General features: G+C 38.2%; 1 protein-coding gene across 1 annotated transcript; it reads left to right on the forward strand.

Moving 5' to 3' along the window:
• Positions 1–20,842: 20,842 nt before the first annotated feature.
• LOC113589638 (urotensin-2 receptor) lies at positions 20,843–22,100 on the forward strand. The gene has a single exon (XM_027029390.3). The coding sequence runs from the start codon at positions 20,864–20,866 to the stop codon at positions 21,944–21,946; it is 1,083 nt and encodes a 360-aa protein (XP_026885191.1). The 5' UTR covers positions 20,843–20,863; the 3' UTR covers positions 21,947–22,100.
• The last annotated feature ends 3,762 nt before the right edge of the window (positions 22,101–25,862 follow it).

Below are 25,862 nucleotides of genomic sequence, written 5' to 3' on the forward strand. Positions count from 1 at the left end.
ACTATCCTGAATCCATTCTACCATAAACAACACCAGATAAACAGTCTTAAATTGCCTCCATAATTACCTTATAAGAAGGTGCTTTATGAGTTTTTCAGTGGTAAGTTACATGTCTTGGCACCACATTAAAAAGCATGTCTGGTGTGAGCATAATTACTGAACTCAATTAAACAAACAAACAAGAAAACGTGTGGTAAAAGTTACTCCAAAGGTTTATTTAACAAGCAGGCAATGTCTGATGTAACAGTTGAGTTTGTGTGTGATGGGTCTATCTTCATATCTGCCATATCTGTCTATCTCTGCTCTCGTTTGTGGGGCCACCATCAGAATGTGAGAAGGCACAATCAGATTCACTTTCAGTATCTCCATAGGCATTCTGAGGTTGAATATAAAAATCTACTGCACACAAAATCAACAGCTAATCTATTCAAGATCACAACAATTACACGATTGCTGTGTAGACATGAACAGATACATTATAACTGAGGTACTGCTCACACTAACAATGGACTCCTGTCTGCTGTCAGAAAATCAGTGTGTTTACAGTGCATTGTAACTTAAGATAGTTTGAATGTCATGCCACATTAGTAAAAATGTTAAGGTGTGCAAGATTACATCTTGCATGCAATGATGTATCATTGTTTACCAGGCCTGAGGGTAATGATGACTCTGGTCCCTGTACCCCTTTAAAAACTTTCCAGAACCTCTTGATCTCACATAGCTTGACTCTACAGATTTAATCAGTTGGGAGAGAATGCAGTTGAAAAAGGCAAAAAAAATAAAAAAATCAAACAAGCCCTTGAGACTGATGCTACATCCTTATAAACATATGGGCTGCTACTGCGAGAATACCAGGTGGGGAATTAGCTCAAATGGCAGCGCACTCACTTAGCCTGTGAGATGTATGCCAGTGGTTAAGGTACTTGACTGGTAAGTGGATAGTTGCTGGTGGGACACCTGAGCAAGGCCCTTAATCCTCAGTTGCTGAAGTTGTACTCAGTCATACTTGTAAGTTGTTTTGGATAAAAGCATCAACTAAATGTAAATTTGAAGTCAGCCCAAATGAAAACTACTGAATTGCATGTGCACACACACACAGTGACCCTTTTCTGTAGACTTGGGTCCATATGAGAGGCCTTCACATCTAGGGGCCCAGTACAGTAATTCTTTGTGAGCTGTTGCTCTAGCTTAGGAATCATAGCCCAAGTGTTCCTCTCTGCTTCCTTGTTCAGTCTACTTCCTTTTTCTGTACTTTGCATTGATCTAGCTTCTTGTATACCATCACTCTTTACTGCTCCTTATCTATTCCCACTTGGTTAGCCCACAGAAACTTGCTGTTTTCTCTCGTGGTTCCTCAATTTTAGACTATCCAGCTCACATTCTTTGCGTATGTTCCTGTACTTGATTTCTGTCACATGGTTGTCCTCCCAACCGATTTTGACACACATAATGTTTGGTTTTGTTTAGATATATTTGCTCCAACTGATCTATTCAGTCTCCTGCTGACTTCTTATTCATCTTAACGTTGAGAGGCAACAGCAACAGATGCCAGATAAAAATTGCACATCTATAATGCAGTCTAGACCTTTTGCTATTGTGCATGTATAAAAATAGCTGTAATTCTTACATTTGACCAAATATGTGTGTATATACTCTTTATAAAAGCTGACAGTCTGCACTTTAGGTCACTGTTTAATTTAAGATGCGAAGTACAGATCCAAAGCCAGAAAATGTGTAGCACTATCCACATGCTTATTGCTGGCACTGTGTATCAGGAATATCAAATGACAGAAGAGAGGCCTGCTTTCATTTTTAAAGTGAAGGATTTAAAGAACAAGAGATCTTCCTTGTTATTTTTAGGTCTCTCTCACATCTAGTGAAATCTTGAAATATCACTGTCTTGTAAAGTGTAAAATAGCCTTCAAATAGTCTTATTCCCTCCTAAATAGGAATTTCATGGCCAGGCTGAGCCTTAAGAATTCCACTGCAACAAAATGAACTCTGTGACCTTAGGTCTGCCATCCCATTTCTGCCCTGGCCATTCAGACCAGAGTTCTAGAACATCCCTCAGCCAAAATGAATGGTGTGATTAATCACATCAGATTACCTATACACAATAAGAGTGACTGAAGTTATGAATGAATTAAGTTAGATTTATATAGAGCTTTTCAAAGGAACCCAAGGTAACTTTACAATTAACACACACACACACACACACACACACACACACACACACACACACACACATCTTTTACATCCAGTCACACACCGATGAGAAGCAGCAGCCAACTGCACGCAGTATACTCTCAACTGGAAACCTCAGCCCCCTGGGGGGGTGAGTCAGGTGCAGGGAGGGTAGAGAGAAAAACAACCAGGACAGAGCACCATCCACTACTGAGCAGGCAGACACACAATCATTCACACACACTTGGACATCTTTGTTAGGGTAGTCATCACTGGGCATTCAGACACATACAATCATTTACACACCAGGACAATTTATTAGGATAGCCAATTAATCTAAGCTCCATGTCTTTGGACTGTGGGAGGACACCAGAGGTCCTGGAGGAAACCGATGCACACACAGGGATAACATGAAAACTCCACCAAGGGTTCAAACCAGAGACAACACTGAGAGGCAAATATGCTGCCTGCATTGTCACAGACTGCAAAATCTGTGTGGCGCTTTCTAAAAACCAGTATTTACTGGAAGTATTAAAAGCATTAATTAAGCATGCATTTAGTGAGGAAATATGGCAATATTAGTATGATCCATGTATGTCTAAGTGTAAGTAACAGAAAACCACTAGAATTTAATTTAATTTAGTTTAAGATCAGCTAATCTCTGATTAAATGTATTGAATGACCGTTTCGGTTCCTGGTCCAGATGTGCCTGTCTTTGTGGAAGGACAGGCTCATGACCTAGCTGCAGCAGCCATACGCTGGCCACCTGGCCCCTTGCCATGGAGGTCATGCCAGTCGGTGCAGACTGACTTTGCTGTATCCTCATTCATAAATTACAGGGAAAGAACAAGTGGTCCAACATCTGGCAACATTACAGTGCATCTGGCAACATAGCAACTGTAATCAGAAACCATATTTACAAGTTCCTTTTCTTTAAAACCTCATTTTTTAAGGGTAAAGACATTTCTTAATTATTATACATATTTATTATTATTATTACAAATTGATTTTTTAATATAATATAAGCTAAAGCTCCTAAAGTAAGCTGATTATTAATAACATTGAACTATAAAAATTAAAAACAATGTTTTTCAAACCTCCACTTTTACTAAATGTAATAATATGGAGTTATGTTATTTTGCTAATAGTATATAGTGGTGTATTGTTCTCAGCTGGCACTGAGTAAATGGCTCTGATTTTGCAGAGCCTCAGCAGTGTCCATTAATCAAAATGAGACGAGATTAATGAGCTTTAACATTGCTCTGGCGTGTTTCCTGACTACCTCGTTCTCATGTCAGCGGAGAAAAGAAAATAAGAAGTGATGGCTTTCCTTGCCTCCTGCAACGTTCATCAAGGGTTTCCATCACAACCACTGGATGCGAAGGTCTATCAAAAACAATCAGCTGAGAAAGCCATCACACACAGCTGTGTGTAGTCCGAACCAGACTAACCTTACTGTGCAAGTCATACCGGAATTCTTATGTGTGCTATGAGGCACCAAACTGATGCTTTTTAATTCATGGTATATTGCACAAGTTGCTTACTAATTATTGTTCAGTGATACTACTGCATATTTCATGAAATATTAGTTATTTTTAGTTATTTTATTTACACAAATGGTATTCCACACTGCCTTCAACAATGAAAGAGCACCTGACAAGACATCCATGGAACACTTCATCAAAGCAATAAGGCAGAAAGCGTCGTCTCAAAAAGACTGTTCATATTTGAGTTAGCGTGCAAGTCTGAGATTCTCTACAGCATTTCATCAGAGACAAATTTATTCTATAATTACCACAGCATGACACTTGGCCTACTCACACATGACAGCTGAACCGCTGGGTGACAACTGTCTGGCTGAGTGTCCTCGGTAGCATGTGGAGCGTAGTGAAGCAGCCACATATCGCTGTGCAGGATTAAGAAAGAGGAAGCTGCACTTCAGGGAAAGAGGCATCTGTTTGTTTGTACATATACCGAGTATGTTGTGCACTTTGGAGCAGCCGTGATGCGTGACGAAGGTCATAAGCTGGAGTGCAAAGAGGGATGAATTTTCCACTTCCTCCTCGGCTATCTATCAGTGTTTCTCCAAACTGAATGGAATGCTGTCTGCACCCTTCCTCTGAGCCCCAGAGCCGACGCCGTCACCATACCAAAGTGGCCGGCAAGAGTCAGCCACCATCTCAGGAGCGGTGTCCACATCAGTCTACTGGAACTAGTTTTCATCTGACTTTGGCTGTTATATCCAAATGTTCAGGAACATAAACAAACGCATTGGTGAATGCTAGCAACCACCCAGATCGTTTTTCAGGGTAGACACATAGTGTTTAACAGTGTTAAGTGGTCTGAGGACACAAATAATAAAACAGGCTGGTTTTACAAAATGTTACTAAATGTCTTCCTTTGCCTGGAAGGTGATAGTTCAGTGTGTCGCTACACTCACAAATCTACCAGGAAATTTCAAAAGCCATTCAAGCATATTCAAGCATATAATAGCATTCTTTTCACTTTCATTTCCACAACTTATTTTTGTGAAGCGCACTGTAATTTCCAACTAAACAATTTTGTGACCTGTTTAGCTAAACATAGAATCTGAATTATTCTTTAGACATGGCACTGATAATTCTCTTACAAAACAATACTATCTGGTAAGACCTGCTGAGATCAAAGGCAAATGCAACATCAATTCATTGTGCAAATAAACTGAATGAATGTGAGGACAGCTGCAAATATGTCAGCCTAAAATAGAAAAATGTGCGCGCGCATATTTATGTTTCTGTGTGTTATGAACTATGTACACACTATATATTCTCTATTGTTGTTACTTAAAATAACAGAAACACAAGTTACCCTGGTAATCTACTAATGACAATATTCCTCACAAGCAGCAATGAATCAAAAACATGCCTTATCACTGAGGCATGCCTTAGCATTGAGATGTAGATGACTAAACTGGATGACTGACTAAACAGTTTCATGCATTTGCATCTCTCTCTTTACTATGTGCATGTGCAATGCTATACATATCTCCAACCCCCCCCTTACAACTTGATACCGGTTGATTATAGAATAAGTGAATTACTGAATAAGTGAAGGTTTTTAATGCTCAATGGAATGTTTAAAATTATAAGTACTTTATACAGTAATAGTGTGTCTGTGTTGGTGCAATAAAAATGTGTTTTTAAAAATCGCTCCTTTCTTTGAGCTCTGCATCACATTGGTCACTGAGAATCTCAGGTCATGTACATATAATCACATTTCAAATCTAATCAAGCAGTTTTGTTAATGCCATGAGAACTACACATTTACATTTTGTCATAGAACCTCAAACATAACTGCCCCACACCCTCTTAGGTACAAAAAATAAATCCAGTCACTTCCAGCTGTAAAAGGTTTGAAAATCTTTGTTATAGTGGCAAAGATTGATGAACTGATGAACACAGAGATCGAAATGATATAACAATTTTGGAAGCAAGTGTGAGTACTGTATATGTAAAATGAAACTTTGTTAAACTTTATTAGTAGGGTTGAAAATGTATTCATTTTAATCTCCTGGTAATACTCTTTCATAACATTCTGGTCACAGAATTTCAGAATAAATTATATATCCTTTAAAACCAAATCCTTCAGCACAGGGACCATTCAAGGCTACATTAATATACCTACTCTTATTATTCTTATATCATCTTGTTTTTATCTTTCATTGTACGCACAAGAACAACCAACCGTCCAAGTTCCCAATGCATGCACATACAACTAGCGAGCGAGGAGGAGACAGATCGACTGAGTTATCTTTAATAAGTTATTATTACAATACTACTATATTAAATACTGTCCAGAGAAATGTGCTCATTTAGCAGCTTCATCATAAGAAAAGTAAGGCATAAAGATACACAATATATGCAACTACAAGACCAAACCAAGCTACTACAATAAACAATCAAAAAACTAGATGATACAAAAATATTAAAGTATTTATACACTGCAGGTGGATTATATGTAACTAGCTAGCTGGCTGTCTGAGATTTATACGGAGATTTATTAGGAGCAAAGTGTAAATCTGGGTCATTAGAACAGCTCAGAGTCATAGAACCAATACGAATGAACATAAACAGAAAGCAAACACAGTTATCGTGGCTACAAGGCTACATGGAATCAGTCAAACAACGCGAAACACAGAACCCTGACAGAAATAAACACAAAATAAAGCTATGACTGCGCACAAACCGAAGCTGGAAAAACGAACACAAGCTTAGTATAAACAGAAGCTGGAAAAACGAACACAAGCTTAGTATAAACAGAAGCTTAGAGCAATGAATACCGGCAACGTAAACAAGAAATCGGCTAGGACAAATAACCAGCAACATCTGAGGGGAAACACGGGGTTTAAATACCTAACAAGGACTGCTAACAAGACACAAATAGAACCAATGAGGGGGAAACACTAAACACGAGGAAACAAAACATGTACATGACAAGTTGATAGGGAGACGGGACGCCAGCGAGGGGCCAACCATGACAATCAAGCACATTACTAATAACAAAGAATCCGAAGACATGATCTGTTGTCACATTTCAAAAATATTCGCACAGAGTGTACAGAATTACAACTGCTTCAGTGACCACTGTGGGGCACATGTAAGTGCACGAGCCACACCACGACAGAGATGAGAACAATAACTGGATTAGCCAGTGAGGGTAGTTGATATACAACAGAGTGAGGAGTCAGGCCCCCCACCTTAGAATCAGTCCAGGTAGCAGGGATCAAGAAGCCCAAAGGACCAGGAGTTGAGAAAAGTAATCTTTGTTGTCTTTCAACACCCTGGCTCAATGCTCCACCTGACACCAAAAAAAAAAAAAATATTTGATGGAAAAGAATGAGCAAGTGACTCAGAAATGTGTGACCTTTGCAGTGGGGCATGGCTGATGATTAAAGTAAAGGGCTTACCTGTCAGATACAATCTGAGGTCCTCAAGAGCCCATTTGATGACCAAGGCTTCATGTTCCAGGATTGTTCTTGGGGGTTGAGCATCCAGTTGATGTAGAGGATGGATGTTGTCCACCACCAAAGTCCTGGATCAATAGTGCTTGCAGACCTATGTCAGAGGTGTCCGACTGTACATCAGAGAGCAGTGAGCAACCTGCAATCAGGTTGACCCATATTTATGGGGTTCAGTCATCAGCCAGGAGATAAAGAGAGTGCACTGGTTCATTAAAAGATCCTGCTATAGCCTCACACCGCTCTTTGGCAATTGCCTTTGAGGTTGCCTTTGTTAACAGCATCACCTCTAGATAACAAGTCATATAGTCTACCATGACCAATATGTATTTGTGACCCAATCTGGACTTTGGCATGAGCCCAATGTCCACTCCAAGCCTCTCAAAGGGGATCCGTATAGTGGGAAGGGGGACGAACAGAGAAGGAGGGGCCTCTTGGGAGAGGTGAATTGCACTTTAGGCAACTTTAGGGAGGGCCAGTAGAAACAGTCTCTGATATGGATGAAAGAATTTAGTTATGCCAGGTGCCTACCCACACCAGCTCTGTGCTGTTCTGGCCCCAACCACCTCCTGTTTCTGCTGTCCAAAACAAGGGTGCTGACACTTGTTTGTTCTTTGGCCAGCACCTTGGACAGCTGCCTGTTGCCATGGAGACTCTCATGTCGATCATTTTGGGTGGCAAAGGATCAGCCCATCACTACAAATGGTAAATGTCTATGATTCTGACAGTCTTTATCTGATTACATAGACATCTAGAAAGTACAGTTTTTAATTTATTAATAAAACATAAATATTGATTGTGATAAAGAGCTAAAGGTCAACATATATTTTGCTTCATACAAAAAAACCCTGTTTGTTATGTATTTCAGAATTTCCCTATCACACATAGTTTTTTGTTCCAGTATACTCATATATCATTATATATAAGTATGGGAAAGTGGTACTAAGCAAAGTAAATCCCCTCTCTTTTGGCAGACTACTGCTGGACACTGAAGAGGAATGTTCCAGAGGCCAAATATAGCTAGGCAAAAATCATACATTTTTACATTTTACATTTTCAATGTATGTTTGTACACATTTTAAGTGCAATTGGAGCCTTATTTATGAATAAGTACATTCTAAAATCAGATTAAATTTCAGTATAAAATGTACTATACACCTATTTTATGTTGCTGTTGTTGCACAGTTATTTGAGCCAAGATTTTTGAAGCATCAAATCAAAGCATCAAAAAATGTTTAAAGCATATGAATAAGTCTTTTTCAGCACTTTCATTTTCTATGCAGAGATCATATTTATGGAGCAGATAACACTGTTAATGCGTTTTATTTAACACAGCTAATATAAAGCTTTTTTGAGATATATTGCACAGATATTACACTAGTTTGACTTTAAAGTACAGTTCGACTGATGAAGGAAATAGGTGGGACACAGTATTTATTTGATTATATGATCTATTTGAAAAGACTGTGGTAAGACAGGCCAATAAGATCATGTGCACCATTTGGCACGTCATGAGGTATGGACTACTTAAGTAAACAACCAATAAGTAAACTATAAATAGTCTTTTAATCCATCAATCAAATTTCTTTAATCACTTAAACTTATTAATGGACTGAAAGACACTGCACAATAGTGAAGCTGTACAAGGTATGAGTTATTTGATTATTTCATGTTGCTGAGGAAAATAATGAGATGAACTAACAGGTGGTGAGTGTCTTATATGTAATTGCAGATGCTGAATGTATGTACATTATTTTTAAATTAATAAATTCATTTCATTTTTATTTTGTCTATATGTGGTGTATTAATCACATAAGCAACAGATGAACAATACTGACTCATTCTGTGCACAATCACTGTGAACACAATTTTCAGCATCAATATTCTATTTCTAGAAAATATTGATCTGGTATTGAAAGTATTTTCATTTGTAAGGAGAGCAGCTGGTACCATTTAGAAATATGAATACAGCCAGAACATTGTAAATGCAGTCCGAATATCTTGACATTTCATCCAGCAGATTCTGTGGTAATGCAAAATGCAATTTTGATTCACTGTTCTTATTGACTGAGTTTCCCCCATAAACCAGGGCCACTTTTGATTAAATATATGAATAATTTTGAAGCTTTTGGAGAAATGTAATAGTCATCCATTTATACTTCACCATTGACAGAATGGCTAACTGCTGGAGTAACCTTGTGTAAGAATTTTTTATTTTTTTGCTTTGCTATGAAGATAATATGATAATTTTTGTAATTAATTTTTAATGAGAGTAGATTAAATATTATCTTATTACCGATAAGATCAACTCTTCTTCCTTCTAGTAAGGCCTCTTTTGGTGTATCAGTTCACTAACCCTGGGAAGAACTGAATACTTCAGAGAGAGTTTCTGCCTGCCTAAAGCTACTGCCTGAAGATCAGCAGCAGAGTTGGCACGTAGTCCTCTCAGTATTAGAAACTAATGCATACTGCAGTCCCAGAGCTCAATGATCAAAAGGCCCAGTAAATGAGTTTTATCAGTGGAGGATTTGGACACCAAACAACAAATAAGCTTGTGCGGCTGAATACTGAGCTTACTGGCTACAGCGTAAAGGGAAATGTCTCACTGGGCATGCCGTCATGATCTGTTATCTGTGGAAAGTGGATTGTGATATAGGTCGTCATAAATAGGACTCTCACAACCTAGGGGCAAGGAACTGGTTAAGCCTTTATTTATAGTCCCTATTGTTCCCTCTGTATCAGGATAGAATGAGTATCAATGCTAAATCATTGAACTCTTATGACCATCTAAGACACAAAAGACCATCTAAGACACTATTTTAAATTGTACTGAAGCAATTAATAAATACTACGCAAAACAGAAGTACTATGAGTATATTTTACAAATGTGTATTTTAAAACACATTCTAAATCCTTTCTAAAAGACAAAATATGTCTGCCATCTTTGCTGCCATATGACAATCCATCTTGAGAATATTTTTCATAATGGTCACTTGGATTTTGCTCAGGTAACAATGTTATTACAAACAAGTACAAATAACAGATTCCTCAAAACAAATTCAGACAAAATTCTAGTATATACATACAAAGACCAGATAAATGTCTGCTTTTTTAAAATATTCATTGTCTGTTATTCTGATAAGATAAACTGTGCATAAAAAGACTTTACAAGAAAACAATGGAATACAAATATAAAAATAAACATATGCTAGTTATAAACGAGTCAAGTTCAACTGCATGTTCTTAGCAGTGTCCATGAAGCAACTTCAAGAAAACAGAAAGGTAATGATTGATGATAACCCAAATGCAGAACTTCTTGTCAGCTTGTCAGATTACAGAATGCCAGTGAAAATCAAAGTTGGAGGTTTACAGTTTGGATTTAAAGATGCTATAACACAGAGTGCACTCTTGTCATGGAAACCCAGACATAGCCCACACTTTTAAAAGTGCAAAAGCTTATGTAGTCTGTTTTCTTATGCTGTCTGCTTATGAAAGCAGAAAAGCAACATTCAGCTACTGCAGTTGCCATTGACAGACAGCTAGTACAGGAAAAGATAGGAAAAATATAGATTTTTTCTAGTAACTCTTGTAGCCTTTAGTCGGAAGACTTTTATAATAAGAATTTGCTTCGTTTGATAATCAGCTTTTGGACATCTGTAAGAAAAGGTATAAGTCCTCCAGGTTTGCTGCATTCCTTCCACTGACTTCCTGTAGTGGCTTGCATCAGATTTAAAGCACTGATGCTCAACTACAAACACAAAACTGGGCCTCCCACATAACTAAAAAGCACTAGTGAGAATGCATTCTGCACTTTGCTTCCTTCAAGGTTCTAACCTGTCTCAAGTTAAACCCGCATCCCTCAAGACACAAAGAAGGCTCTTCTCTGTCCTGGCACCCAGGTTGTGGAATGAACTTACCCTGCCTGTCTGTTGAGGTGCAACACTGGCTGTCTTCAGATGAAGTACTTAAATATTACATATTGTTGACATTATTCTATCTATGCTATCATAAGGAATTGTTTTGGATAGAGACTACAATGCACTTCTGTACTGTAATGCAATGACAAAGGCAACTGCCAAATGTAACAACTGTAAATGTAAATACTGTAGGCTTTAGTGATTAAAGCTGCCCTGTGTTTCTCATATTGCTGAAGACTTCTCACTAGATAGAAAGACGGGAGTCATTCCATCCTCTTTCACCAAACACATTTTGAAATCTAAATAAATAGTTCCCCATTGTCTAGACAGTGCAATTGAAGATCAGAAAAAAAATGTTTCTTTTTTTTTTGTGTTGTTTTATCAACATAAGAATGGGAAATGTCTTTCTTGCATGTAGAATGTAACTAGTATTTGTTTAATATAACTATTCAAAAAGTGGCTAATTTTGTGAAATAAAATCACCTCAGCTTGGATAAGGAGAAATGGGTAACCATTTTGTTTTGGAATGGAGGAGGACAGAAAGATCAAAGGCAGTCTCATGAAGGTAAAATGAGTGCTTTATGTGGATGGAAAGAGAACAGGAAATGAGTGAACCACTTCAATCTCTCAGACTCATTGTGCTCCACATCTTTGAAAGGACATAGCTTCAACTTATTATGCAGTACATCCAGCCCCAAGCATAGACGACCCCTTTAGTCAAACACAGCATGTGTCATCTCCCTGAGGATGCTGAAATTTATAAATCAAGATCAAAAATAATTATCCAAGGCATAAGAACATAAGAATTCTATGGATGTATTTTAATTTGGTGACTTTATATTTGCTGCAGGTGATGCAGGATGTGATTTAAGGGAAAATCAGCAACTGAAATCATTCACATGTGGGTTTTGGCCACAATAACAATAACAACTTAAGATGGATTTCAATTCATAACATCTCAGTTTACTAAAATGTTCTGGCCTTAAAGGCAGAAAACCTTATTCTAAGTATTCAAAAGAGGCATTTCAGTCCATTATGCTGTCTATGTTATACCATTGAAAACTGCCATAGCTCCAATAGAACTATTCAGCTGCACTTATCTCAAGAAGTGTCTTCAGAATGCTATTCTGAATCTTTTTAACCCCATTTTTCTCCCAATTTAGACATTATGCCAATTCCCACCCACTGACTAGCTAATCTACATTTGTCCTATGGTAACTACCAAACACTATGCAAAGCACTACCGCATTCTCAAACTGCTGTCTATTCTGCAACATTGGGCAGCACAGTACACTCGGAGGATGGCAGTAACTGCCCTCATCGGTAAGTACAAACACACCGATATCCATGATTAGCTACTGCAGCAGTGAATGACACTGACATAGTAATGCCATCCCTCCCACTCAGAGATCAGTGCAAATTTTGCTCCCTCAGACTCCTGGCTATTTAAATAGCTTTGAAACAAATATTAGTTGCACTTTGTTTTTTGTAAAATGTACAATGACACCTTTAATTGCACTAAGAGCAAAGGACTGTTTGAGTACTTACAGTGTAACATTTGATAAAAATCAATGGACAATTAAAAAAAACATAATAATAAAGACAGGAATGCTTTCATATGCTGTATGCCAGTATAAAAACTGAATCTGATATAGATCTAGATTAACTAGATTTTTACAGTTGCAACAATATTGAAACTAGCATGTCTGTAAATTTAGCAAATTGTTAAAAAGGGATTTCATGTATAGGATAAAACTAACCAGTTTTAATATGTGTTTAGGTGTAATGTCACTGGTTTATGTTTAATATTCAGTTTTGGTGGTTTGGTTCAGAATCCTGAATTATTCTTAAGGAAAGTGGTTGCCCCTTTGATTTCTGAAGAGCAGCACTTAACTAAGTTGCAAGGTTTCTACAGTGTTCCTATTAAGAGTACCACAATGTATATTACAAGGCTTATTCACTGCCAGAAAGTCTTTCTAAGAATTTCTAAGAATTGTTCTTCACCTCAAACAACACTGAGTCAGCATGTACAGAGATGATAGCTAAAGCCGATAATGCACAATAATGCACAGCAGAACAATTACATTAGATAAATGGAAGGTAATTTTTTTCCCATGAAATTCAATGGGGTCATATAATATGAACCAGTAAAGGCAAGCTGTAGTCACTGCAATCCACTCCTACATATTTCCATAAAGTGCTGCTGCTGAAAGTGGAACAGAAGCTGTATGTTGATGTCACTAAGTATGAGAGAGATGAATGAGGCAGGGACAGCAGAGCATCCACTCAGATTTGCTTCTAAAGAATTAATGGCACCAAAGCTTTTAATCCCTCTTGCAGATGAAACTTCTGCCCAGTTTTTCACTATGTTTCCGCTCTGCAAATGGTTGTAGCTGTAATTATGCTTTCATAAATGGTATTGTCATTTAAAACAATGATTATAACCAATAGATACAAATGTCCATTATTTGAGAGCATACAAATATGAGTTGGTTCCACTGCAGATAGAAGCAGTGGTCTGAAAAAGAAATATATCTTCACTCTCCAGGGTGCATTAATGAAATTGGGCCTCTTAAGACCATTGTGAGTACAATGCATGATTTGATAAACAACCATAAGTTACTATCATATAAAAAGCACAGTAATGTAAGGTCATGGTTTCCAAAGCTTTTTGGAGGTCATGCAGTATGGGCACACGTGTTATGATAACACAACAACAATAGAAAAAAATACAAGTAAACCTCTTGCTCAACTGATTTCATTCCTGTAAATGCAGGAAATGTTAGTGTTAAGATACATTTTAAACTACCCACATAATACACCCTTACTAGAGAATGCAACTCATATCAATTACTCACAAGCAATTCTAAATGGTCAGAAATAATAATTGGTCATTATTGGTAATACAAATCATGTTGAACTATAATATATCCTAACTAAGTTGGATAAAATACTAATTGGCATGATCAACACACTAACGACATCAAAAAGAGGTAGTAAAATTCTAATAAACTATATAAGAAATAAGACAGCAAGTTGTCAGGGACAGATAGTTTAAAATAAAATGTTTTTATAGAATAGCTATTTCTGACAATTTGCATTAATATCCTGACTGATTGAATAAAAGGTATTATGAACCATCACCACTGACCCTACCATCACCCAGCACCACGTTGATCTGAAAACTTCACTTTTTACCTGAATAATTGAATAATCACAACTCTTTATGACCATTAGAAAGGCATTAGGAAAAGTTACACTATCTGAACCTTGACATAAAAAGTCTACAACTGAAAACACTCTGATCAAGAAACATCATAGATAATGTGTAAACTTTATGAAAATGTAAACTCTCATACCAGTGTGAATGTTGACCTTGGACTCTTCCTTTAAAGATAATTATTACTACTTTTTAAACCCTCAGAAAATGTCAGTGACAAGATGTCAGTGAAAGGCAAAAATGATAAAGTAATTTTATCCCATTTTCTTCCAACTTCAGTCTTTACATCAGTTCCACCAACTAGCTAGTTCGCTCTCCCAACCAACCACCAACCATGATTATGCTTCCTCTTAGACACATGTAGTCTACGTCTACATCTTTGCAAGCAGCTGTCCATGCTGCAACCCAGGGCAGCAGAACACCCTCAGAGGAAAGTATTAACTGGCCTCATCAGTAAATGCAAGCACAGGTACCTCTACACCTGAGTAAGGAAGTTGGGAGTGACAGGGAACTGCCATCCTACCCACCCAGAGAGCAGTGCCAATTTTGCTACCTTGGACTCTCAGCCACAGATGGCTATGGGCCTGTCAGGGCATGTATCAGCATGCCCACAGTGATAGGGTTAACAAGGCCTAGGTAAGACTTTAGCTTGTTCTAAGGAAAGTAATGGTCATGACACCTGCAGCACTGAATGGGTAAAAACATGAGGAAATGAAAATTAACATTAGATATTTTTCTGAAGATTTTTGTTTTCATTAAACCTCCTTTTACCTTTCATTTGTAAAAGATACCCCCAACTACATAATAAACTTTGTGTACATCTAAAACTAAAATAATTTACATATGACAATTGGAAATATACACGATATCAAATATCCTGTGACAAACCATTACATTTATGGCATTTAGCAGACACTCTTATCCAGAGCGACTTACAAAAGTTCTTTGTCATTTACTCATAGAATACATCCTAGTACAGTAGGTTAGAGTCCAACATACCAATGAACTAGAATACATGGATCAATGCTGATACCTAGAAGAACAAAATACACGAGGTCTATCCTAAACAATGATAAGTGCGATAAACAATAAGTGCTAGAGTTTGTTAAACAACAAACAATACCCTGCAATAAGTACTAATTTAGTCAATCAATATGGGAGCAGTGTCAGTTGTCCTTTAACTATTCTGCAAATAGATGGGTCTTCAGTCTGCATTTGAAGACTGCAAGGGACTCTGCTGTCCGGAGAGGAAGTGAGAGTTCATTCCACCATTTTGGAGCCAGGACAGAAAATAGTTCACAATGCTTGTCGTCCATGAGTCCTGAAGCAAGGTATTTCAAGCCAAACCGTACTTGAGGTTTGAAGTACTCTAGGTACAGATCGGACTTTGACCATTGACCTCATGTATGAAGGGGCTGGTCCATTTTTGGCTTTGTAGGCAAGCATCAAGGTTTTAAATCTGATGCGTGCAGCTACTGGGCGTGTGAACTTCAGAAGATTGAAGACCAGTCATACTGCTGCATTCTGGACAAGTTGTAGAGGTTTGATGGCTCTTAGAGGAAGACCAGCAAATTATGTGTTGCAGTAGTCTAGCTTTGAGATCACAAGAGACTGCACAAGCACCTGGGTGGCTTCCCGCGAGAGAAAGGGCCGAATCCTTAGTATGTTACAAAGGAGAAATCTGCAAGACCAGGGTTAGATTAGAAACATGAGTTGAGAACAACAACTGGTTGTCCAAAGTTATGCCCAGGCTACAGGCAGCTTCAGATGGTGATACCAGGGAGTTCTCGAAGGAAACTGTGAGGTCATGGTAAGGGTTGGGAGTACCTGGAATGAACAGAAGCTCTGTTTTACTGGTGTTGAGCTTCAAGTGTTGGGCTGTCATCCATGATTTGATATCAGTCAAGCATGCTGATATACGTCTCAAGAACTGCATGTCAGAGGGTGAAAAAGAAAGAAATAAGTGAGAGTTATCTGCATAGCAGTGGTAGGAAAAACCATGAGAAGATATTACATCACCAAAAGAACGAGTATACAAAGAAGAGAAGAGGGCCTAATACTGAGCCCTGTGAAACACCAGTGGAGAGTCTACATGGTTTGGATATGGATCCTCTCCATGTCACCTGATAGGACTGTCCCTCCATAAAGGACTGAAACCATCTCCAAGCAGAGCCAGTCACACCAAGCCTGGAGAGAAGTGAACCACAACATTCTTCTTTCTCTGTGTCAAAGGCTGCTGAAGAATCAAAACAGATGACTGTTTGTCAGCTTTAGCAGCATGAAGTTTTCTGTCACTGCTATGAGGGCCGTTTCTGTAGAATGTGCTGGTTTGTTGCTAGACTGATTGGGATCATGCAGCCGCTTCTGGGTGAGGAAAAGAGACAATTGATTATAATTTGCTCATTCAAGGGCTTTTGAGAGGAAAGAGAGAAGTGATACCAGTCTGTAGTTGGTAACATTGGAGCCATCAAGTGTGGCCTTCTTGAGGATTGGTACCACCCTGGCAGTTTTGAATGCAGTTGGCACGTATCCAGAAGATAAGGAGTTGTTGATTATGACAGATGAAAGGAAGCAGATCTCTTGCGATTGTCTGGAACAGAGTGGAAGGAATTGGATCCAGTGGACATGTAGTCAGATTGCTGGAAGTCAGGAGTTGAAGAATCTGAGGAGAGAGGAGAAAAAGGAATCAGAGAGTTGGATGTTGGGGAATGCGCATTGGTTGGAGGAGTGGGAACAGAGGAAAAGGACGGGAAGATTGCTGCAACCTTCTCCTCAAAGAAGGTGATAAAATCCTCCAGAGTAAGAGATGAGGATTCAGGAGAGAAGAATAGTGACGAGCTTGTGTGGATCAGATGCTGATGATTTGAATTTTTCTCTGTAGTAGGATAACTTTGCAGCTGTTACTTCCAGTGAGAAATTGGAAAGAAGAGACTGATATGAGCTGAGGTCTGGACAAAAGGGTGGACAAAATAGTAGACGTAAGGGAAGCGGGAGTTATGGAGTGCAGATTGCAATGGAAGGAGGAGGAACACATTTGGGAGGACTGAATGAAAAGAGAAGGATAGAAAGTGATGGTCCGAGAGGTGGAGGGAGTGACTGCAATGTCCGATGTTGTGGTGGTACATGTGAAGATCAGGTCTAGAACATTGCCCGCTTTGTGAGTCAGAGGAGAGTGGTTGAGGGTGAGGTAAAATGGTGTCAAGAGCGGAAGGATGCAGGAGGAATGTAGCTTGTCTGATGGAAGGTTGACATCTCCAAGAAGAATGAGTGGATTTCCTTTAGTGGGGAATTGACTCAGGAGGATGTTGAGCTCATCAATGAAGTGATCTAGGGAACCTGGAGGGTGGTAGATGACAATGATAAGAAGTTTTGTGGGGAAAGACACTGTAATGGCATGAAATTTCAAGAGGAGATGGAAAGAGAAGAGAAGGAAAGTGGAGCGAAACGCCACTCTTGAGACAATAGTAGACCTGTGCCACCACCCCTGCCGAGACACATCGGAGAATGGGTAAATGAAAAGGCAGAGGACAGGGTAGCCGGAGTTGCCGAGTTCTCAGGGGTGATCCATGTTTCTGTTAGAGCCAGGAAGTGTAGGGAGTGGAGGGATGCCAGTGCTGAGATGAAGTCGGCCTTCTGGACCGCAGGTTGGCAATTCCAGAGCCCTCCTGCCACCACGAACTGTGATGGTGCCAAACGTTGTGAGTAAGTGAGGTTGCTGAGATTGCAGCGTCGAGGAGATCTGTAGGATATGTGGACAGGAATTGAGAGACACATTTCAGATGCTTGATTTGTAGCTGTATGAGATTAAAGACTGAGATAATATGAGAAGATACTTAAATGAGTTTGTGAAGTCCATTAGTTGAGATGTAGATTAACTGATTGAGAGCAAAAACAAAGCCTTCCCAGATGTTGATTACCGCTACAGACATAGATGTCTGTAGTCGAGTCGTCTGAATTTAAGTCAGTTCAATAAGTGCTGAGCCAGCCCCTTAATTCACACCTAAGGCCAGGGCGAAACTACACCTGTAGTGAGTGAGTAATTACAGCTAAAAAGCAATTGACAACTAGGTTCAGACAATAAGCCTTGAATTTCACAGAATCTAAGGCAAAAGTAAGTAAACTCAGGGTCTACCTTAACCAACATCTCACTTCATAAAAGAAACCTTTCAACCTTGCAAGCTCTTCACAGGTAAATGCCTCCCTTCATCTTTGTTTCACTGAATGAAGCCCATGACACCCATGACAAGGCTGAGCAATGAGGTCTGTAGTCCCAGACCCACCACCCGCAAGCTCACCTTTAAACCAACCTCAAACCCTTATTAGATGTAAATGCACATGAGACCTCAGATTAAATTCTCTTGTAAAATATACATATATAAATAAAAAAAGAGCAATGCATTTTCTACTTTCAAGCATAACTGGCACCTCTGACTCCAATGACAGAACTTATTTTTATTTAAACTCACTTGTTTAATGTAAAAATAATAATAATAAGAAAAACAGCTGAAGGCCCCATCTGGTTTAGGTGATTACACATAAAATGCAAAAATGTACATAAGCATTAGTGCTAAAATCATTAAATTATTAAGATTTGTAAACCTCACTATTCTGCAGTTTCTATTACCTATCAAGCTTGCTTGCTTGTTTGTACTTATTTATAGATCTACCAATAGTGTGGTTATTAATATATCTATCCAAACTTAGGCATTGACCATGAAGGATCATACACTGAGTGTCAGACACCGGGTGAGCAAATCAGAAACAATAAGAATCACTTTATGAATTATCATTTTATACTGACAAAGATAAACCACAATAAATGACCTAATTACATTTGGCATAACTATTTGCCTATTAAATACTGTTAAGTCTGCTGCCGACTGCACATCTCCAGCATTCCACCAATCTATGGATTACTAGCACCTGCACCTTGATTATAAGTCATTATTATTTTTTATATAAGGTCTTTGTTTTTCTGTTTGATGTGAAGCATCAATAAACGTTTCTATGTTTTTGTGACTCCACAATGTAAGAGATGAATTTCGATCTTGTTCCCTGGGATTTGAAGCTGTCCAAAGTATAAAGTATGATTTTAAACCATCTAACTGTGTGGGGGGGGGGGGGGGGGGGGTGTCATTGTTCACTGTATCTGGCACAGAACAGTTCAAGATTGCTTTTGTGGTTTCATGTCTCTTCAGTAAAGCAATAGCTTTTACTGCAGCAGTTTAGGAACTACAGGGAGAGGAGGCATGGTCCTACAAGTGATTCACTGCACTCTTCTTCTGATCTGTATTTGACCATCCACCACAGGGTTTAGAGTCAGAAGAACTCCTCATTCAGCTAAAAAAAAGTTATACGGTGTGGTTCCCATTTGTTATACAACAGAAATTACTTTTCTATTTAAAATGTAATGGACTCCAGATCTGCAGTGAGCTTCACAGATCAGCTCTATATATTGCCTGGGCTCTACAAATACATGTTCAAGCATGTGAACAAACTTTTTTTTATCATGGCCTTGAATTGGGTGCAGAGAGGTTCAAGGAATAAAGCCATCCATGTCAGGAACAAATTGGACTTAAACTACTGGGAAACCATTTTTATTTTCATTATTGACTCAACATCCTGTAATATTAGAATTTTCGTGCCTTGAAAAGTATGATCCCCATCTTTTCTGCGCCTGCAAGTGTTTTGGTCATCAGTGGGCAAAGGACCCGTATTGTTTCCATCTCCAGTGCAGCTTTCATAAAAAGCCCATCTTTACAGGGGGTGGAGATCGGGATTATCAGTATTTAAAGAAGGTATTCGGTGAAAGCGCCACCTCAGAGCTTTGTCCGCATCATCCTTGAGACCCTGCCAGTGCTCTTATTGCCCTTTACTCAACGACTGCAATAAGCATACTTTACTACAATAGTAAACGTGTATTTATTGTTCTACCATTCTATATTCCCACCATTTCTTTATTTAAAATGCCGGTGATGAAGTAACTGGAGTAACTGGATGAAGTAATCTGTCATGTCGTAAAATATTAAATATTAATAAAAATGCAGATTCTTAAATTACGATTAAGTTAATTGCGGCCTCAAAGTACGATTAAATTTACTATTTTATCTGTAGAGTATAACGGTTGTAAGGTACAACCTTTGTCCGCGCGTGAAACAGGTTCCACAGCTGGACCATCGTCAATATAACTGGTAACGATAATTTAGTAAAAGCATTCATATTATTTTTTATTCATAAAGTTTATTATTCTAACATTTTATTATTATTATGTATATTACATCGGATTTGTTTGCGATTTAATCGATTGCATCCAAGAGATATTTGTTATACTCGAAAAAAAATCTATTAATTTAAGTAACAACTAAGAACAGTACAAGACATGGGGAAGACGTCGAGGTGACGTCAGGAGCTGCGGACCTCGGCGGTTATGCTCAGATACATTTCTCAATCACCAAAACAGTGTCTCGCTATTGCGCACCTGCCAAATCGCATACTCGTAAAGTTTTCTAAGGGATACTGGCTACTTCAGTCACATTCACGAGAGCAATGAATTTCAGCAAGCCAGGCAATTTCCACGGTGCATCTCGCAACAGCAACTCGGGCTCCGTTGACGAGCTGGTAATTACATCGACTTTCGGGACGTTGCTCTCATTGGTTTATGTCGTTGGAGTTTCGGGAAATGTGTACACACTCGTGGTAATGTGTCATTCCATTCGTTTTGCCACTTCTATGTACATCTCAATAATTAATTTGGCACTTGCGGATCTCCTTTACCTCTCCACAATCCCGTTTGTGGTGTGCACGTACTTTCTCAAGGACTGGTACTTCGGGGATGTGGGCTGTCGTATACTTCTAAGTCTGGACCTCCTCACTATGCACGCAAGTATCTTTACATTAACAGTCATGTGCACAGAGCGATATTTGGCCGTAACGAAACCTCTGGATACTGTCAAACGCTCCAAAAGCTATCGGAAAGCCATGGCGTGGGGAGTGTGGATACTATCTTTAATTTTAACTCTGCCCATGATCATCATGGTTAATCAGACCACCAAAAAATCCTCAGACGGAGGGGTAAAAAGGATGTGCGCACCAACTTGGGCACCACAAGCGTATAAAATTTATCTGACTGTCCTATTTTGCACAAGCATAATGGCGCCTGGACTCATAATAGGCTATCTGTACACCAGATTAGCAAGGACATACCTAGAATCTCAAAGGACCTCAGCCATAAATAAGGGAAACAAACGCTCTCCAAAGCAAAAAGTGCTTATAATGATATTTACAATCGTACTAGTCTTCTGGGCCTGTTTTCTTCCTTTCTGGATATGGCAACTTTTACCCCTATACCATGAGCCCCTCAGGTTGGCCTCTCATACACATACGTGCATCAACTACCTTGTAGCGTGTCTTACGTACAGCAACAGCTGCATAAATCCTTTTCTTTACACGCTTCTAACCAAGAACTATCGGGAGTATCTTAAAAATCGCCATAAGAGTTTTTATCGCTACACATCGTCTTTTAAAAAGCGCCCACCAAGTTTGTACTCATGGGGGAAGTCTGCGTCATCAAGCAACCAGTTTGAGTTCAACTCTGAGACGCTGGTGATGGCACAATTAAAGGTGCAGTGAAACGACGACTAGAAAAACTGCTGCTTTTCCGAGGTAAATGTATTTTTTATTTTTTTTTTGTAACCAGTCTTATATTTAGCTACTCATCCACAGACCGTTTTATCTTTTTTTTCGAACTACCAGAAATTTACATAGGCGTGAATAAAATCATAGCATAATATCCTGTAACATATCTACAATAAATCAAAAGATTTGATTAATAAAAACATTTCATGGAGTGAAATTGTGACTATCTCCTTATCCATGTTTTAAGCTGCAAGAGCTCTTCATGTGCAGAGTAGGGAAATGAGTATAAAGTGACTGTTATTCATCACCTCAGTAGGTAATTTACAGTGTGTGTGTGTGTGTGTGTGTGTGTGTGTGTGTGTGTGTGTGTGTGTGTGTGTAATGTCATATAAAACATGCCCTGATGTCTTTAAACTAAATATGTATGGCTGAAAACTAATAATTTACAGCCTTCTGTATAAACAATCCATCAATAAGATCTCCACAAAAGGTTTCATCCATAGCCAGACAGACAGTCCGACTTGCAGATTATTTTGGTGCTAGAACAACTGAAATAAAGAAGAAACTAGACAGCCGTTATTGCGCTCTGTACTTTCTGTGACATACTATAAAAATGTACAGTCAAGGTAAGGATAAAGAATAGGAGTGGAATAAACTATGGGAAATGTGCAAAAGGAATAAATAAATACATTTTGAAATTTCACTTTAAAATATTATATCTCAAATCTCACTCTTGAACATTGCACAAAGCAGTAAATATTTTAAATATGTTTTATGTTTTAAATATGTTAGAAATCATTGCATTTGCTTTACTGGAATATGATTTATCTGTTCATCCTTTTACTACAACATATTGTCTTGCATGCATACAAATATTGGCATAGCTGTCACTGTGCTGCACTGGTTTCTATTTGTGTGGCTATTGACCTCTGAGAACACAAATGCAAATTCCATTTCTATAGAAACAGTTCTATAGAGCTTGCTAACATAAATTTTACCCTCATTTCCTGAAAATGGTGGACAATGTTAATATAAAATGGTTAAGCAGTCATGCCAATGTCCATAGCAAGCTTTAATTTCTTTCTATGAGACTAATGAGATTTCCATTACTAGTTTAAGCCTAATAAGAAATGGTTTAGATATCAGTCAAATTTTCCAGCTGGCCTGTGATCACGTTCCTGATCACATCCGTAACTGTGACATTTGTCATAGACCACAGATCTCACTTTCTTGCATATGCATGTGTTGGAACTCCAGTACTCACACATTCCAAGGAACTAGTGGTGCAGATGGATGTAGCAGCTGGCCTCAGTAACATGTCACACCTCTACTCCTTAAAACTAAATGTATACTAAGGCCAGATCTAAACAAGAGGCACATATATTCTGCTTCCAAAACTGTAACATTTGCACAAACAATTGAATCCACTAACATATTGTACATGAAGCATATGTAGTACATGAGGTCAGAAAAAAAGTAAAAAGAAGATTATTGAGAGATGCATTTTATTGCATTTTAAATGGAACTTAGAAGCTTAATCATGTTTTATCAGTGAAACATTGAACCACTAGATTCCATATGTCATCTGGACAGGATCAAAGACACACGTCAAAACAGCTGTAACCTTGAGGTCTTCTGTCATGAATAACAACTCAGTGTAGTAGGACAGAGGGGATAAGAAACCTACTGTTCAATCTGTACTGCATGTGCTTCTATCTGCCACTAACAAAAAAGAAAGACAATGAAACTTGACATTTTCACAAATCCATTAAATTTCGAGTGTAGGCTGAAACGCAGATGACAGTCATAGCAGTGATATAGACTTTTATGCAACCCTCTGTGTTCCTCACCTCACTGGCAAATACTTTTCCATATTATTTACAGCATGATTACATCAAAAGAGTTGAGTCAGATGTACATTTTGGGAGTATCACTTTATCTAATGGCTCTGTGAAGAAAACACTCTTATTAATCAACGTCAATATAATAATATATTACACTAGCCATAAAGAAGAGCACCAGTAAAAGGCTTCAGAATTTATTTCACATTTACTGTATCAAATTCTTGAACATCTGTGGAATTAAATGATTCCTATCTTTCCTGCATTTGTTAATTTTGGGTTTAACAAACAGATGGTTTTACACACTGACTTCAGTGTTACCTGCAAAGTGGTTTATTTCCAGTGAGAAAGTTGCTTTATTAACTGCTTCAGTGCAGACAAACAGAACTTCTACATGATGGTGTAAGGACAATCTTTACATGTAATTACTGTCTTAGGAGTGCCGTTTCAATTCATGTGTCCACCATGATATTAAATAGCTCTGAAAATGTGCAGTTGCTGTAACAACTGCCTAAAATATTTCTGGAGAAAAACTACAGTGATTCAAGACTGTTGTACTGACTCTCTCTTCTCAATGTACTCTTTGTAAATCTATTAATTGTATCAAAATCTTGTTGTTCAAAAGCATTTGACCATTCACATTCATAACCACATTTAAACAAGGCCCAACCACACTACAGAACTAGCAACCAGTAGAGGCTGGAACAGCTTTGAATCTATTTATTGATTTTAATCATGTTACATCAAAGATGTAAAGAGCTTAAAACTGATTTACAACATAGCTGAAAGGATTACTACACTTCAGGAGACACTGATGTCTATCTTGTGTCAAACTGATTTATGTTGTAAGACTCTTGACTGAGGCAACCATGAATACACACAGATTATAAGTACCTGGCCTGTGACATTAGTCATATGCTTTTTATCAATGGTATCACATTCTAGGCACACAGGTAAACAGACAGGTAATAAATTCAGGGATATTTATTAGCTATTATTGTTTTTTAAAGTTCACTCATCTCTCATATCTTCGGCAATATAATGTTTTGCCTCTTAACCCAGTTGTTGAGCATCCTATTAAAGATTTGTGTGTCAATATTGAATTTAACTCAATATTCAACAATATTGAATTTATTGAATTAATATCACTTATGTTCAACCCAACCCAAAGCAGCTAGTAAAACCTCAGCACTCCAAACCGAGGACTGCATAAAATGTATAGATATAATGGAAATAAATCACAATATACTAATTCTCAACCTGATAGAAAGAACATGGCTGTTCACCTCAGAAAATGCACAAATTGGCAAGAAAAGTCTGTGCCTCTGTGGTAAAACATTTAGAATCCATCACATAAATATTCATATTTGTCCTCCACAATGAACTGCTTCAATGTATAATTTATTAAGCAATATTACAGACCCTCTAAATTAGTATGTCAGTGATGTCACACCAATGGGAACAGAACATCTTGCAGCTCCAGTAAAATCTGGTTGTCAATCAATGCTTCAAAAAAATTATTATATGTCACTCTGAATTTCCATTTGCAGTGATCAATAAAGTATAACCTCAACATTAAAGAGAAATTACCTGTACAAGCCATTGCAGGAAACCCATATGATGCGCATCGATGGACACATTACTAATGAATGGTGTGTCATTTCATATCAAAATGTTCTATTCTTTTTAGACACTGAAATTTCTAACGAGCACCCTGCTACACTGAACTGTACTGAGGGACACACTATCAGCTTCTCCCGCTCAGCTTCTGTCACAGTAGAGCAGCACCCTGTAAAAATGATGGATTGCAAATGCATTCCCATTTCAGATACTTCAGTCGCTGATATCTTTGACTGGGATTAAGCCTCGTCTTGGACTAAATTGCAGTGCCGATGGTTTTCAACCACTGGAAACTGTTTTTAGTCTAGGCTTATGCTTACTCTGGGTCTGCATGACTGGCCCTGTATTTTACAAAGATGGAATATTCTTTAGTAAACATTTTGTTCTCCAGGTTTAGTCAGAAAGTGTTTTTCTTAACATAATGGATGAATCAACACTTATAAGATCAG

This window comes from Electrophorus electricus, chromosome 15 (genome assembly GCF_041902795.1).
Source record: "Electrophorus electricus isolate QZ-2024a chromosome 15, ASM4190279v1, whole genome shotgun sequence".
Taxonomy (NCBI): Eukaryota; Metazoa; Chordata; class Actinopteri; order Gymnotiformes; family Gymnotidae; genus Electrophorus; species Electrophorus electricus.

What these genes read in the sequence shown, in the direction of transcription:
- LOC113589638 (XM_027029390.3), top strand. Translation starts at nt 20,864, where the DNA reads ATGAATTTCAGCAAGCCAGGCAATTTCCACGGTGCATCTCGCAACAGC.